This window comes from Trachemys scripta, chromosome 2 (assembly GCF_013100865.1).
Source record: "Trachemys scripta elegans isolate TJP31775 chromosome 2, CAS_Tse_1.0, whole genome shotgun sequence".
Taxonomy (NCBI): domain Eukaryota; kingdom Metazoa; phylum Chordata; order Testudines; family Emydidae; genus Trachemys; species Trachemys scripta.
In genome coordinates, this window is record NC_048299.1 from 60,067,846 (window position 1) to 60,083,270 (window position 15,425).

Below are 15,425 nucleotides of genomic sequence, written 5' to 3' on the forward strand. Positions count from 1 at the left end.
AAGGTTCCTGGGCCTCAGCCTGGTGCAATGCGAGGAGAGTGGGGAGGAGAGTGGTTAGACACTGGAGCTGGGGGGCAGCCTGGGGAGATGCGGCAGCACCCAGCGCGGAGGCTCAGTGGGCGCGTACCGTTCACTGGACAAAGCGAAGCGACCCGCACGGGGGGAGGCTTTTTCCCGCGGTCCGCCTGGCTTAGCCTTGGAGCGCAATGGTCGTGCTTGGCGAGGGGGCAACGTGGCGCTGGGAAGGGGCCGTCGCTCTCTTCTTAGAGCGGCTGTGTGAAATGGTGGAGGGCGGCTTTGGGTAACGCACATGACTTGCCGGGGCTGGCTGTCGTGTGGCCGCAGCTGTTCCCACCCCCCACAAGGGGAAGGGGACGCAGGGCTTCCTCCTCTATGTTGGGCTGCGGCTTAGCCCTACTCCGTGTTCGCCTAGTCCCGTTAGGACACCCAGGCCTTTTATGTGCACCCACCACAGGCCTGTCGCGCAGCCTTACCCTTCGTCCCTCTACCACGGGCCTTTGTTTCCCTCCCCTCATCTCCTCTCAATGGAGACAAGACGAGGTGCCCAGCAGCAGGGCCCGACCCTCGCCCTCTGCCCCACCCTCCCCCCGGACTTGGCTACAATACCACCGCTCTGGCTGCCCGGGGATGAGAATTGGGCGGGATTGCTGAGTCAAAGGCCTCTTCTGGCCTTTAATAAAGGTTTCCCTTTGCCTTGCTCATTTTGTAGTTTGCAGGGGTGGGTGGTGAAATCTGTGCCCAGAGGTGATTAGTGTGAGAAACTGTGTGGGGAAGGGGATGAGTTTGCTTCATCCACATCATATGTTTATATAATCTATTTAGGTTAATGAAGTGTATATTTCTTAATTAAGTATTTTAGTCTTCAGTATACCATGTGTGCAATTTGGCAGAGTTAATGTCTGTATTAGCCTTAACTCTTGCCTTCTGATCCTTGTTTGCAACATTACAGTTGCTTTAACATAATCTGCAGTTTATATGTATTTTCTGCTGTGTCAGGGTTACTGGTAACTTACTACTATATTACACTACAGATACTTAGCTGTTGCTAATTAAAATCTAACTTTTGCATCTTGAAAATGCTTTTAAATATCTCTTGGTTAACTGCTAGAATCAGAACACTTTTCCCATTGGGTTTAAGGAAATATACATCCTAATGGTTCTCCCCATCTCTCTGAAACATCTCTGCCTTATGCTGGTGGAAGGACATTCTTGTAACTCTTCATACACAATCAGTAGCAAGAGTGATGGCTAGCATAATGGTGTGTTTGTGGGTTGACAAGGAAACTAGTAATCTACTTCTCTGGATTTAATCCACACTTGAAATGTTATGTGCAGTGAACACATTGGGGTTGGAACAAGGACCATGATTGTATTGGGATGCCTTTCTCTGAGTAATGTAAACTTCCTTTTAATTGTCATGCATTTTTCTAGTAAAAGCTCTGCAAGTCTGCAATAAAAATGGCCTCCAATAAAACTACATTGGTAAGTTCATGAGCACCTAAAATATATAAGGATTTAACCGAAGTATTTTTCTTCAAAATTATAACTTGGCATCTCCATGTAGAAGATACATCCACATCTCTCCTCCCCAGCATTATTCTGACTAAATTCTCAGATCCAGAAAGTAAGGCTAATAGAAAGGACATTAACTTTGGCTTAAATAAAATTGCTATCTTGCAAACAAAACAAAAAGCCTATCTTTTTAATGGAGGCCTGTGCTCCATTTCAGCTCTCTGATTTAAAGTGAAAATTGTTTAATAACCTTTAACAGAAAACACTTTGAATTTTTTAGCCTCCTTTCAGCACCCCATGTAATTCATTGTGTATTTAAAAAGGGCAAAAACATATTCATTTTAACTTCTCCCTAGCCGTTCAGGGAAAAATGATTGCAACTGCAGGCACAGTACAAGATGCGACAGGGCATAGTTAATATTGCTGTTGGAACTATTACTAGTAAATAACAATTCGCTTGGATTTCATAGGAGCGGAGACTATTAAATGTCTCCCCCACCTGGACCATTGTAACAGGGCTTTGACAGATATCAAGTTACTGTGAAACTTCTTGATATTAAATTATGAGCCAAAAAACTCTGAAATTAAGGACAAATGGATGTCACAGTAGTTGCTCTAATATTCATTTAACTAATGGCAGTACATGTTGGTAAAGGACAGAAGTGCAGAAGCCTGGTGCTAGGTTTACTTAGTGGGAAAATAATAGGCAAACAGCCTATATAGGCTATTTTTATATAGCCTAAATGTGGGGAAGGAGGGGAAATTTTGTGCTTTTGTGACATTTACTTAAAAAAAGCCTGCTATTAAACTTATTACTAGTCAGTAAGTACTAATTTATCCCATATCCTGACAAATTAAATACCAATATCACCTCCTGTCCCTTAGCTGCCTCATTATTTTTTACTGGACTCCAACAGTGTAAGCAATAATATTGCAAACACTTTATCAAGCTTCAGACCTTCCATTAGATGTTAGTGCCCCAACTCTCTAACATAAGTGAGGGTAATATCAGGCCCGAAATGCTCAGAGGAAGGGAAGAGAACCTATTAATGCAGTCAATATTTTTTTAGGAACTTAGCTGCACAGGTCAGGAAAATCAGTTAATGGTTCCCATAGGAACCATGCTTCTCCCAATGTATGAAGATGACAGTGTTTCTCTTTAAACTGTAACTTTGATGTTTCTGACTTGTGTGTATCTGAACCATCTACCATAATGCTACATTAATGTAATAATCTTTCACTTGTATAAAATTAAAAAGGTGAGTGATCATACACTGAAGGTAATATGTGTGTGCATACTTCTTATGTGAATTTTGAATGTGGGAAAGAGAAGCGAAGTACACTTTATTTGAACATGCAACATTAAAATGCCCAGGATATGGTGTTCTCCGATATGGGACTCAGAAAAAGGGGTCAAATGGGTCTAGTGACTCTTCTTCCCATTAACAGCTTCAAATACTGTGTGTTTCTGTTGGGTGAAGTGCATGTAGAAGCATACATCCACGGAGCATCCAAAATTTGAGCTGAATGCGCAATTTTTCTTCAGGCCGTGTAGTCAAATATGCATAATAGAATGTAGTGAGGGGCAAGAAGAAAAGTTTGAACATCTGTCCTTGTGTACATATGAGGCATGCTTAAATCAGTAATGTCCAATAAATTTCAAGTGCTCATGATGGTTTTTCAAGCAAGCTTTTTAAACAAGGCTCATATTCTTCCATGGAAGGCTTTATACATGCCAAACTTAAGTTTTTTTTAATTGACTTAGAAGTCTAAAAAGCATTTATACTTAAATTATGAGAATAAGAGGGTGAATTATTTTTTTCACTTTCTCAAAATAATTCACTGTGGTACTGAGTCAAAGCCCAAAGGAGAATCAGAAAGTTATATTAATTTGAATACATGTTTATTCATCAACTATAACTATAGTGTTGCTACTATTGTGCTATGAGCATTATGTCACTTGTTCTTCATTTTTTGCTATTTTTCCATCTCTACCTATTTCTCTCTTCTGTCCTTCACTCCTTCTTTTTCTTTCCTTTAAAGGAAGCTACCTTCAGAGGATAGCTTGACATCTTCATATATTTCCTTTATCTGTGTCTTTATCTTACATCCTTGTTCTCTTTTAGAATATTCTCTCTCTCTCTCTCTCTCTCTCTCGGCCAAAAAATACCTGTGATTAAGTTAGCACTGTTCAGACATTGGTGCTTTGCTCAAAATATCTCTGGGACATACAAATAAAGATTTAAATAAGATTGTAAATGCTTGCGCTACTTTAAATCACCCTGTCCCCCAAACAAACACCACATTTGGTATCTTTATATGTATAAGCTCACTGTTTAGAATAGAAATCTTGAAACCTATTTCCTTTTTTGTATTTTGCTGTATGAACCTTCAATTTGTAGGTTTCTAACCAGGAGTCTGAAGTTGGTGGCATTTGTGAAGGACTAATTAGGAAAAGGATCCTCAAGGATTATGTATGTTTTTGAAAAGAAGTACCAAAAACTTGAAAATCTTAAATTACAGAAAGTGGAAAGAACTAACTTTGAGCCTGACAGACTTGATGATATCCCCTTTAAAAAACAGAACACCCACCCTTTCCAAAACTCATCTAAAACTTATGTAGAGTTTCAAAACAAATGCTTCATTGCTTTCTCAAAATGTCAGTGTTAATTGCAGATAGTACTCATGACAAACGTTATAATAGCAGGCCTGTGCTCAGTAGGAAAATAGTTTGGTAAGGGAAATGTGACAGCACTACTTTATTTAATGCTCCCATAGGACTATAGTACATTGTGGGGGTTTCAAAGTCCTGCTGCCATTTTGAATGCTTTCCCATAAGGATCACATCCAAAATGGCAACCAGAACTCTCCACTTAGACCCATAGAGCTCCAAACACTCAATGTGACAGTACTAGACTTGTTTCAAGCCTTTTAGGATTATGAACAAGGAAATTTTGAAAAATACCTTGTGTCCTTCTAATGCATTTAACTGTGCCTTATTAAACTTGGAATGCCTTGAGGATGATGTGGATGTAATTAATTTTATTTTAAGCATTTAAAGGATGTTATACAACAATGTATCTAATGTACACTTAAATACAACATCTCTGTAAAGTTTTAATTAGAGAAATTTTATACATTAAGTGCTGTTCTTTAAGTGTAGCTATCTTAGGTTTTTGAACCTCTGTAACATCTGTTTGAGTGAAAGTTCCATCTTTACCCATACACCAATGTGGGAGAATGGCAGCTATGGAATGTTACAAGTAACACATTCTGCTGGCAGCTGTTATCAGTTATTGTTGGGCATCCAGCTTGGTATAGCAGTATGACTTTAGCTCTTCTCCCCTCCACACTTTTACTTTTTTGGAGGGAGTGGGAGGAAAGTAGTAATTAATTGCCTTCAGTTTTCTCTCTTAGTAGCCAGAATATCATCCCCTTTCTGTTTTGTCCGCCTCCCCCACAATTCCTTTAATGCTTTGTTTTTTGTATATGCCTTTATGCTGTTCCTAATACACTGCCTTTTTTGTGGGTGTTCAGTCACATTTATTCTAGAAGTTCTTGTAAATTTTGAGGCTTTGGCACTAGAGGAAGGAGTGGAATGACAGTTAAGGGAAAGGAGGCATTGATTGCATGGGCAAAAACATTTTGCCTTTAAAAAGACTGTTTCTCGGTGTTGGGTATTTTATTAAGCAACTTACAAAAAATGGCACTCAGATTACCTGCACTAACCTAATAGGAATTTGAGCCCTGGACCCAGTATGAATAAGTTGCCATTTCTCTGCTATGTAGTGAGTAAAGGTTGTGCTTGGCCATTGAAGTAGCTACATAAAGCAATATAAAATATTATTATAAATATAATTTTTAACTTCTTTTATAGCACAAAATGGGAAAGAAACAGAATGGCAAAGGTAAAAAAGTTGAAGAAGCAGAGCCTGAAGAATTTGTTGTGGAGAAAGTCCTGGACAGACGTGTAGTGAATGGGAAGGTTGAATACTTCTTGAAATGGAAAGGATTTACAGAGTAAGGAATTCCAAATGTATTTTTTTCTGATAGCACCTAAAATCCATTATATACTTTCCACTGTATTGCCTGTCAAAGTAAAGGCTTTTCTACATGTCAAACACTGCAGTGGTGCAACTGCACTGCTTCAGTGAAGACTATCTATGCCGATGGAAAAACACCACCTCACAGATAGATGGTCGCTAGGTTGATGAGGGAAAAACCTTGCACTGTGTATGCTGGGAATTAGGTCAGTTTAACTGCATCGTTTGGGGGTGTGGATTTTTCACAACCCTGAGCAACATAGTTATACCAACATACGTTCGTAGTGTAGACCATGCCTAAGAGTGAATAGCCTTTCATTTAGAATGACTTGATATTTTAAACTTGTAAAAGGCAAAGGGATGTTGTATACTGGAGCTTCTGTTGGTTGCACATCAGACTTCAGTAGCCCATAGCACTTCAAAACAAGCAGATCTATTTTAAGTATGTATTCATTCTTCTGACTAACCTCTTAAGGATTTTTTGAGACCATGGTGGAAGAAAATCTGAAGTAACTGTAGTATATTCAATAAGGCCTCAGTAATAGTTGTACTTTGTCACTGTTTCTCAGTATAGATGTACACGTAAACACCTTTTATTGATATAAGTGTATCCACATTAGATGTTGCACCGATTTAACTTTTTTTTAATTGATAGCTAAATTAGTGCTAAAGCAGTGTAGACAAACCCTGACCCCATATAGTTAAGATATGGATAGCTAAGCTCAATTCACTCAAGAGGAACTTGGGGCTTGCTTGACTAGTGAATCACTCTGCTGAATGTTAATTGTGGGAGATTACACTTCATCAGCTGCAAATAAATAAATAAAATCCCTTAAACATATCTCCTACCTACTGTTAGAACACATCCACAGTCTTGCACACATTACTCCTAGGGAAATTCTGCGCCACTGCACGCACACAGAATTCATGTCCCTTTGTAGATTTCTTTACTTCCCTGCAGAAAATGATGGGGAAGCTGGGGCAAGGTGGGCGCCTGGGGATGTCCATGGGCATAGCTCACTGAGGCATTGCCCCCCAAACAGAGGTGGTGGTGGGGGGGGGTCATGTGCCACTGCCTCCCCACCCCACCCCCCCATTTCTGCGAGCACAGAACTGGCTGGGTGAAGGAGGGTGCCGCTTGGTTCCGCTGACTCTGCCAGCTGGACACTGCCTCCTGGGTTTTAGTGCTAGTCGTGCTCCCCTTCTGTGTGCTGGGAGCCATCCTGTTTTCTGTACAACAGTGAGTGCCCATGAGGGAAGGGGAGGGGATGGGGAAAAAGTAGGGGAATGGGGGAGGAAGCGGGAGCCCTGCATGGAGTGTCCCCTTGGCAGCAGCTAGGGCTCCCCTGTTAAGCAGGCCTATTGAACCCCCACCCCTCCGTGCACCTGGACCACCCCAAAAAGCCCCCAGACTCCTATCCCACTGAGCCCCAACTAGCTGCACCTGAATCATTCCTGCTGAGCATCTCACACCCAGCCCCCACCTGCCAGGCCCCATCCCCACACATCCGGACTGCCCCTGCTGAGCCCCAGCGACCTTCACCTGGACCATCCTGCAGAGTCCCATTGCCCCTCTGCCTGGAACTCCCCAACGAGCCTCTGCACCCAGATCCCTCCCTGCCCTGCACTTGAGTCCTCTGCTGAGCTACTTGCTCCCAGATTGCCCCACACACAATCCTCTCACCCCACATCTGGATCCCCCCATACTAAGCCCCTCTATACTTGGATCCTGCTGGGCTGAGCCTGCCTGCCCACACCTATTGCACCTGGAGCAGAGGGGCAGGGTCCCAGGGTGTTTTGGGGGCAGGCCTGGCCCTTGTGCTGTGTCAGGGTTGAGTGCAGCCTCATGGCTGAGTCTCTGTCCACCGGGGGGGGGGCGTGCTGCAGGGTTATATATGTCTGTGCAGCCAGTGGCCTGTGCTCCCCACTACCATGCTGGAGCCTCCACATTTATTTATTGACTAATACAAACTTGCAAAATTTTAAAATGTGCACAGAATTTTCTCAGGAGTAACACATTTATGTTATAATTGCATATTGCTCCAAATAGTCACACTATGGTTGCCCATGTATTATCTCCTAAAGTGCATATTCTGCTCAGATGTATGTACCAGTAACTTGTTTAGTCTGGATGTTTACGGGACTTACCTCCAGATACCCAATTATATTTCTTGGGGATTCCCTGTTTATGCAGTGTTTGGTACTGGTGCATATGATGAACTGAGAAGGCACTTATCCCTTTTGTAGGGACACAGTTAAAAGATTTGACATTAAGTAGCAAATAAAACTAAGCACACTTGGATAGTTTTCAGACTTAGTTTTTCCTCATGCCCACAGACAGTTTATTTATATGGTTCCCTATCTGTATTTGAAGGCCTTTAAATAGGAAGGGAGTAGATCTTCAAGGGCTAGTCAGCTTCTACAGTGTGGGTGGGTAGGGTTTAAAAAAAAAAAAAAGTTGTGGATAGGGATGTCTGTACTGTATCTTCTATCAGCAGTTGTTCTGCAGCAATAACAGAACAGAGCATAACTCTAAGTGCATATCTGATGATTGCAAGGTAATTTAAGAAAATAAAGTAGATTCACCTCCGGTTTAAGAAGCCTGTTTTGCTTACTGTGAGCTACGTGGCCAAATTAGGTTTCTGGGCTTTTGATAGTCTTTCATGAGCTAGCTGTATGTGTGTTTCAGTGCTGACAACACATGGGAGCCCGAAGAAAACTTAGATTGTCCAGAGTTAATCGAAGCCTTTCTGAACTCCCAGAAAGCTGGTAAAGAAAAAACAGATGGTGGGAAAAGAAAATCTTTATCAGATAGTGAATCTGATGACAGTAAATCAAAGAAAAAGAGGGATTCTGTAAGTATGTTAAAGTTGTTGCTATACAAATGCTTTTTCTTATGTTGAATGTTTGTACCTATATTTAAAAAAATTCTAGGGGTGATCAAGGGAATTATAGACAAGCCATACATCTATATCTAGAAAATTGGTTTAGAACAATAATTTCAAAACAGAATAACAAAACACCTGGAAGCTCATGATATGATAGGGTCTAACCAGCCTGGCTTCTGCAAAAGAAAGTTGTCTCACTATATATTTGAACATGACAAAGTAGTGAATAAATATAGTCAATCAGTTCTTCCTTAGACTTCCAAAAAGCCTTTGACAAGGTTCCACTAAAGAAGCTAAGTATTCCTGGGTGAGAATATACTTAGTGGTCTAGTAGATAATGAAGCAGGGAATAGGATTAAATGGTCAATTTTCATCATGGGTTACGGTGTCTCAAGGTTTTGTCTTAGGTCCAATGTTTTAATATATTAATGATTTGGAAAGGGGGGTGAGTGTTGCTACTAACATTTGCAAATGAAAAAGATATTTAGGTTAGTCATGACCAGAGGGGGCTGAAGAATTTCAGAAAGACCTAAACAAACTAGATGAATAGGCAACATGATGGTGAATGATTTCATTGTTGACAAGTGCAAAATAATGCATATTGGAGGGGAAAAACTTGAATGTCTTGCAGGATTCTAAAGTAATTATTCATTCAAGCAAGAGACCTGGGTGTCATTGTAGACAGCTCACTGAAAAAATTTTGTTCAGCTGTGGTATTTATCTAAAAAAAAAAAAAAAAAAAAAGTTAGGATGCATAGGGCAGTGATTTTCAAACTGCGGGTCATGACCTGCCTCTGCACCCCGGCCGTGACGCTGCCTGGGAGTTGACAGAGGTTAGCCTGTGCCCCAATCCCTTGCCCCAGCCCTGAGCCCCCCCCCCCCCCCCCCCCTGCCCCCCCCCCCTCCCCCCAAACCCCCCCTCCCCCGCCCCACCCTAGAGCGTTTTCCCAAAACCCCAGCCCTGGGCCCCCCCCCCAAACCTGGAGTACCCTCCTGAACCCCAACCCCTGCAGCCCTCACCCCAACCCTCTGCTCCAGCCATAAGCCCCTCCCACACTCCCAACCTCTCATCCCCAGCTCCATTGGGTTGTGGGCATCAACAATTTTCTTCAACTGCATCGCCAGAAAAAAAAAGTTTGAAAACCACTGGCATAGGAGATAGGATGGTGAATAATACAAATATTGTAATTCCTTTATATAAATCAGTGTATAGCCTCATATGGAATACTGTATATAGTATTGATCACCCCATTGCAAAAAGGATATTGTACAACTGGGGGGAGAGGGGGGGAGATCAGAGAAGAGCAGTAAAACCAATCAAAGATAAATCATAGATAAACTCATGTGAAGAGAAATTGAAAGATTGGGATTATTTTCTTTAGAGAGGAGACAACTAAAAGGGAACATGATAAAAGTATACACATTATGTAATGGTATAGAGAAGGTAGATTGGGAACTCCTGTTTCCCTGTCTCATAACACAATGACAAAGGGACATTCAATGAAATTTAAAAGGTGGGAAATTCAAAAACAGTAAAAGGAAATACTTTTCACCCAATGGATAATTAAACTGTGGAATTCATTACAATAGGAAGTCACTGAGGCCAAATACTTAAGATATTAACTTAGGTCCTGAAACTTTAGTGTCCCTTACAAAATTTGTCATTAATCTGGATATTCCTGATACCCATGTCCAACCCCTTTTTTAAATCTTAGCAATTAGAGATCAGGATGAGACCTCTGGGGGCATATTATCCCATGTCTGCCTACTGTGGGGATTTTACACCTTCCTCTGAAGCATCGGGTATTGGTCATTGTCCGACAGCATACTGGACTAGATGGACCTTGGATCTGACCTAGTATGGCAATTCCTATTTTCCTATGAACTAAAACAGTAAAAGTTGATAACTCTTGAAAGTCAAAGAAATCAACTCCTGTATCTGGATCTGTTCTCACATCTTCTAAATGTACAGTACTTTAAAGGGATGCTGTTGATTAGGTTAGACCTTAAATGACTTAACTTCAAAGTAATTATCTCATGGGTAAAATCCTTCCATGCCTGCATCTGAAAATAGGGGTAGGGGAAAAGACACCATTACCTTTTTCTCCCTTTGGATGGTCTTAAATGGCAACTGGTCATCTCTACCTAGAGCTGTTCTTTACCTTTTATTACTGATGCACAAAAGTACACAGTGGCCGTTAATTATAAAACAAAATTATTTGACATGTGACACTTAAATTGGTAGAACTGTCTACATTGTAGATCTTATAAATAAGACTGCGAGTCTTTCATGCAGGTCTTGGAAGCCACGGATTCTGTGACTTTCTGGGACCTCCGTGTCTTCTGCAGCAGCCGGTGTGGCTGACCCTATGGCTGCCTGAGCAGCTGGGGCAGCCCTGAGGCGAACAGCACCAGCTGCTGCTCTGGGAGCAGTGAAGTCATGGATCGGTCATGGGTGGTGACTTCTTGTTTATTGCCGGTGACCTGTCCATGACTTTTAATAAAAATACCTGTGACTAAATTGTAGCTTACTTATAAGAGGGATTTTTTTGTTTAGTCTTAAGGGTATGGTCCTGTAAACAATGACTGCATACTCTTAGTTATTCCAGCATGGTACCATTGACATCATTGTGATTTTTCAAGAGGAAGTAACTGTTTGCAGGCTTGGGTTTTAATTTCTCTGCAGAAATCACTTCTAACTCAGAGCTATTGCTGGCTCCTAAACTCGGGAAACTGGCTGCAGTTTGCATGTCACTGATACAATCATACAGGTGAACTAAAGGATGCTATGATGTTCCCTGACCTTTACACTAAGCTTCCACTAGAAAGATGCTTCCTGCCTTATCTAGTTTTCTGAAATAAATGTGTATATTAATGATATAAATTAATCTTTTTTGCTAAATTTAACTAATTCATTCTAAAGCAGTGGTTCTTAACCTGGGGTCCCCTGACCCCAGCTTCTCTCCCACCCCCACCCCCAAAAAAAATTCCCCACTAGTTGCTGTCCCGGCCCATCAGGGTAAGGAGCTGGCACGCCGGGACACTTTGTTTACTTAGTTTTACCTCCGTCGCCTGCGGACGCTCGAGGTAAACAAACCATCTTGGCCCGCCAGCGGCTTATCCTGATGGCCCGGGAGTCAAAGTTTGCTGATCCCTGAGTTAAAGAGTCGGCTTATGAATGGGTCATAAAATTTTTCCATTTTTACTTATCCAACGGAGGGGGGTGTGTCGGCTTATAAACGAACCGGCTTATAATTGAGTATATATATAATGAGCTTTGATAAGGGGTGCGAGAACATATTTTTGAGAACCAAAGGGGTGCAGGCTGCAGTAAAGGTTAAGAACCACTGTTCTAAAGCGTAAAATGACAAAATAAGTCTTGACTTGATGTAAGCTATAACTTGTCTGAAACTTGCCTTAGAATGATGTAAAATTAATGTTAAAAGATGTGACTTTCAACCTTTTTAATAGGTTGATAAACCAAGGGGGTTTGCAAGAGGTCTTGATCCTGAGCGGATAATTGGAGCCACAGATAGCAGCGGAGAACTTATGTTTCTCATGAAATGGTAAGTGATGTACAGACATCTCTGATCCAAAGTGTTTAAACTGGTGAGAAACTATTTCCTTTTTGGAGTGAGACAGGAAAGATGACAATTTACTTGTTTCTGTGTTTGGGAATACCTGTCCTGAGCAAATAGTAAGTAGAGTAAGATTGGAATCTCATTTCTAATATTCATTGGTCAAACTAATGAGACTGAATTCATGCTTTTGAGCACAGGTGTGTGGACAGTGCAATAGTCGCTTCCACCCCTTTATTTAAATGTCTAATTTTGCTCCCAATGAAGTCCAACTGAGTTGCCCCAAAAATATCAATCTCACTTGTTTGCCATATTGAGACACTTAAAGATTTGCACTTTAGAAGACTCTGTTACTCATCCTCTTAAAAACCTCAGGTAGTGGATATGTGACGTTTGGGATGTATATAAAATGCAGGTTGTTGCAATTCGGAATTTCTGTAGGGTTATTAAATGAAGAAATGAAACACCAGAGAAAAATACAACAAAAATGAGAGAACTTGTTCTTTCTTATTTCCTGTCTTTGTGGCTAGCTTACACTTTGTTATATGCAACAAGCCTACTTCTAATATGCAGGTGTGCAGCAGGCATGTGAAATCAGTAAAAGTTTTTTAAAATACAGGGGTATCAACTGTCTTGCATTTTCTTTTACTCTGACACAGGTTCAGAAGTTGCAATCTGATAACTTTTTTTATTGCATTTATTCTAATTGGATGTAATAGTTTGAGAGTGCCAGAGTGACACTGTCAATTAACTGTCTGACACCTGTCTGAAAAGTTTTACATGAGATTAGAAGCAATATGTAATACTAGACAGGTTATCCTTTATGTTACTGTGTAGTCAGTGTTTTCTTTGTGCAGGGTTTCCCTTTTTGTCTGTGTGGATTTCTCAAACAGGAAAGAGAGACATTTTTTTAATTGAGGAAAAATGTGACTGTAAAACACAAATTGGCAGGGAAAACTGGGGACTGCTATATTGAAACTGCTGTTAACTAGAAATTGTGATCTTTAATTGATGTCCTTTTAAGAGGACCTTCTCCAAGTGATGACCTCTGGAAAGTTGCTAATGGTGATTAACAAGGATAGATTTTTCTAAAATTTAAACTCCTACCTCTGCTCTTTGATCATGAAATATATTCTAATATCAATTTCAAACCCATCTGGTTTAGTAATAGCTCTTAAACTCAAGACTTGTTTGTTTTTTAAACCCTCCCCTCTTAGGAAAGACTCGGATGAGGCAGACTTGGTGCTGGCCAAAGAAGCTAACATGAAATGTCCTCAGATTGTAATTGCTTTTTATGAAGAGCGACTAACTTGGCATTCGTGTCCGGAAGATGAAGCACAATAATCATTTGCATTGCTTTTTTTATATATATATGAATATGAAAACCTGGATTTTGATTTTATTCTTTGATTTATTAGCAATGTGAGGAAAACCTCTACATTCTAATGAGAATTGAGTTTGATATGTTTGTTTTTTGAAGTAGTGTGTTTTGCATCAACAGCAAGTAAATAAAGGCTTTCTGCAACTTGCTTCATTAATGACAGGACAGCATTTGATACTTCTTCCTCCATATTAGGTAAAGGCTTTTATAAACCTTCATGATCCTCCATAGTTATTACTGAATCATAACAAATGTTTAAACAAACTCACAGATGTTTTATAGTCTTCTATGCTATTGATGTGCATGTATCTTCTTTACCCCAACCTAGCCCCATAACATGTAGAACCATTCTTTTTAGTATTTGAGGTAATGTAGTCCCAAAGAGGCCAGGTAAGAACTAACTTTGTAGTAATTTGAATGTTATCATACTGTATATTGTTTACTTTATTGTAAATACTGGTGAACAGTGGTCAATAAAATAGTTTTATATTCTTCCTTTATATTGATACTCTGATTTATTTATTTATTAGACTGTGGTACATAATATGAAGTAGTGTTATTGAGCTTTGAGTTAGTCTTCAGTTGATCAAAATACTTCACTGGAAGTTGTCCTAGTAGGTTGTTGTCTAATGTTTGCAGTTTCCCTTTTAGAGAGAGACCTGATTTTTTACTTCTCTTCTGACTTGGTAAACAAGGGCTGAGTATTGTGCAGGAAGGATTATTATTGTGGAGGCATGGTGTTCCCTACATGGATGAAAATCACTTTGAGCAGACTGAAGAAAGATGCCAGATCCAGCATGTGATCATCACATATTTCAGGTTTAATTTTAAATTAAACAAATTATGAGACCTTCTATTGGCTGCCTGGAGGGGGTTCCCCTAACAGCTACAATGGTTATGCTGGCATCTTTCCTCTTGTTTCATCCTTTCCCCTACCACACTCTCCCTCTCCCACCATGCTCTCAGTTGTCTGTATTCAGTGGACTGTCTCCAGATCCACCCTGCATGTATGTCCATGTTTCCCTTTCTGCCCTCCACAGTCTTTGCACATGCACACCCCCAGTTTCCCATCTTGTCCCCCTATCATTCGCCTGCTCCTCACGCTAACCTGCTCCTCATGCTATCTCTTGAAAGCATAAGCAGTTGTCAACTTCCCTGAGGGAAACTTCATTTCTCTCCCTTTGGCCTTTCTTTGCTAGGGGGAGTCTGAGCCTCCTGCACAGATTGAAGGGAGATGGTCATACTCTTAACTAAGGGTAGCCTGTGGCCTCAGTCCCATGGAGAAAATGGGAGATAGTGGCCATTTTGGAAGTGCCATTCTTTGATTTTTCTCTGAAAGAAGAATTGTCTTGAAAGGATTATCCTCTAGCCCAGGGGTAGGCAACCTATGGCACACGTGCCAATGGCGGCACGCGAGCTGATTTTCAGTGGCACTCACACTGCCTGGGTCCTGGCCGCCGATCCGGGGGGCTCTGCATTTTAATTTAATTTTAAATGAAGCTTCTTAAACATTTTAAAAACCTTATTTACTTTACATACAACAATAGTTTAGTTCTATATTATAGACTTATAGGAAGAGACCTTCTAAAAAGGTTAAAATGTGTTACTGGCACGTGAAACCTTAAATTAGAGTGAATAAATGAAGACTCGGCACACCACTTCTGAAAGGTTGCCGACCCCTGCTCTAGCCTCTGCTGAAAGATAATCTTTCAGTTATGAGAATAGTTAGTAAAATAAAAAAATTGTAGTTTTAAAAATTCAGTCCAATCTACCTGTTTTACCAGATATTTTCACTTTCTCTAATATACTTTCCCTTTTTACTAACTTGTGTAGATAGTAGTCTATCGCAGACAAGTTTCAGTCAGACCAATTTCAGACACTCATTAAATTTATGAAAAGAGAAACTATTTACTTAATGCCCTATTTCAAACCTGTTTCAGATTCCAGTTCTAGCTGTGAGTTGCTGCCAATACTTCTATAATATTAAGCTTCTATAAAATAG

At 40.6% G+C, this 15,425-nt stretch overlaps 1 protein-coding gene across 9 annotated transcripts in view; it reads left to right on the forward strand.

The window, feature by feature from the left end:
* CBX3 (chromobox 3) overlaps positions 1–13,922 on the forward strand; it is a 15,278-nt gene extending 1,356 nt beyond the window's left edge. For 3 of the 9 annotated variants that reach the window (XM_034760664.1, XM_034760663.1, XM_034760665.1), the window contains exons 2-7: positions 1,453–1,503; positions 3,936–4,007; positions 5,411–5,553; positions 8,266–8,431; positions 11,936–12,030; positions 13,260–13,922. In XM_034760664.1, coding sequence (XP_034616555.1) covers positions 1,480–1,503; positions 3,936–4,007; positions 5,411–5,553; positions 8,266–8,431; positions 11,936–12,030; positions 13,260–13,386 — 627 coding nt within the window. In that variant the 5' untranslated portion in view covers positions 1,453–1,479 and the 3' untranslated portion in view covers positions 13,387–13,922. Of the gene's footprint in view, positions 1–84; positions 1,026–1,452; positions 1,504–3,935; positions 4,008–5,410; positions 5,554–8,265; positions 8,432–11,935; positions 12,031–13,259 lie in introns of those variants that run through there. The other 6 variants (XM_034760668.1, XM_034760667.1, XM_034760669.1 and 3 more) reach the window with 3 other exon arrangements.
* The last annotated feature ends 1,503 nt before the right edge of the window (positions 13,923–15,425 follow it).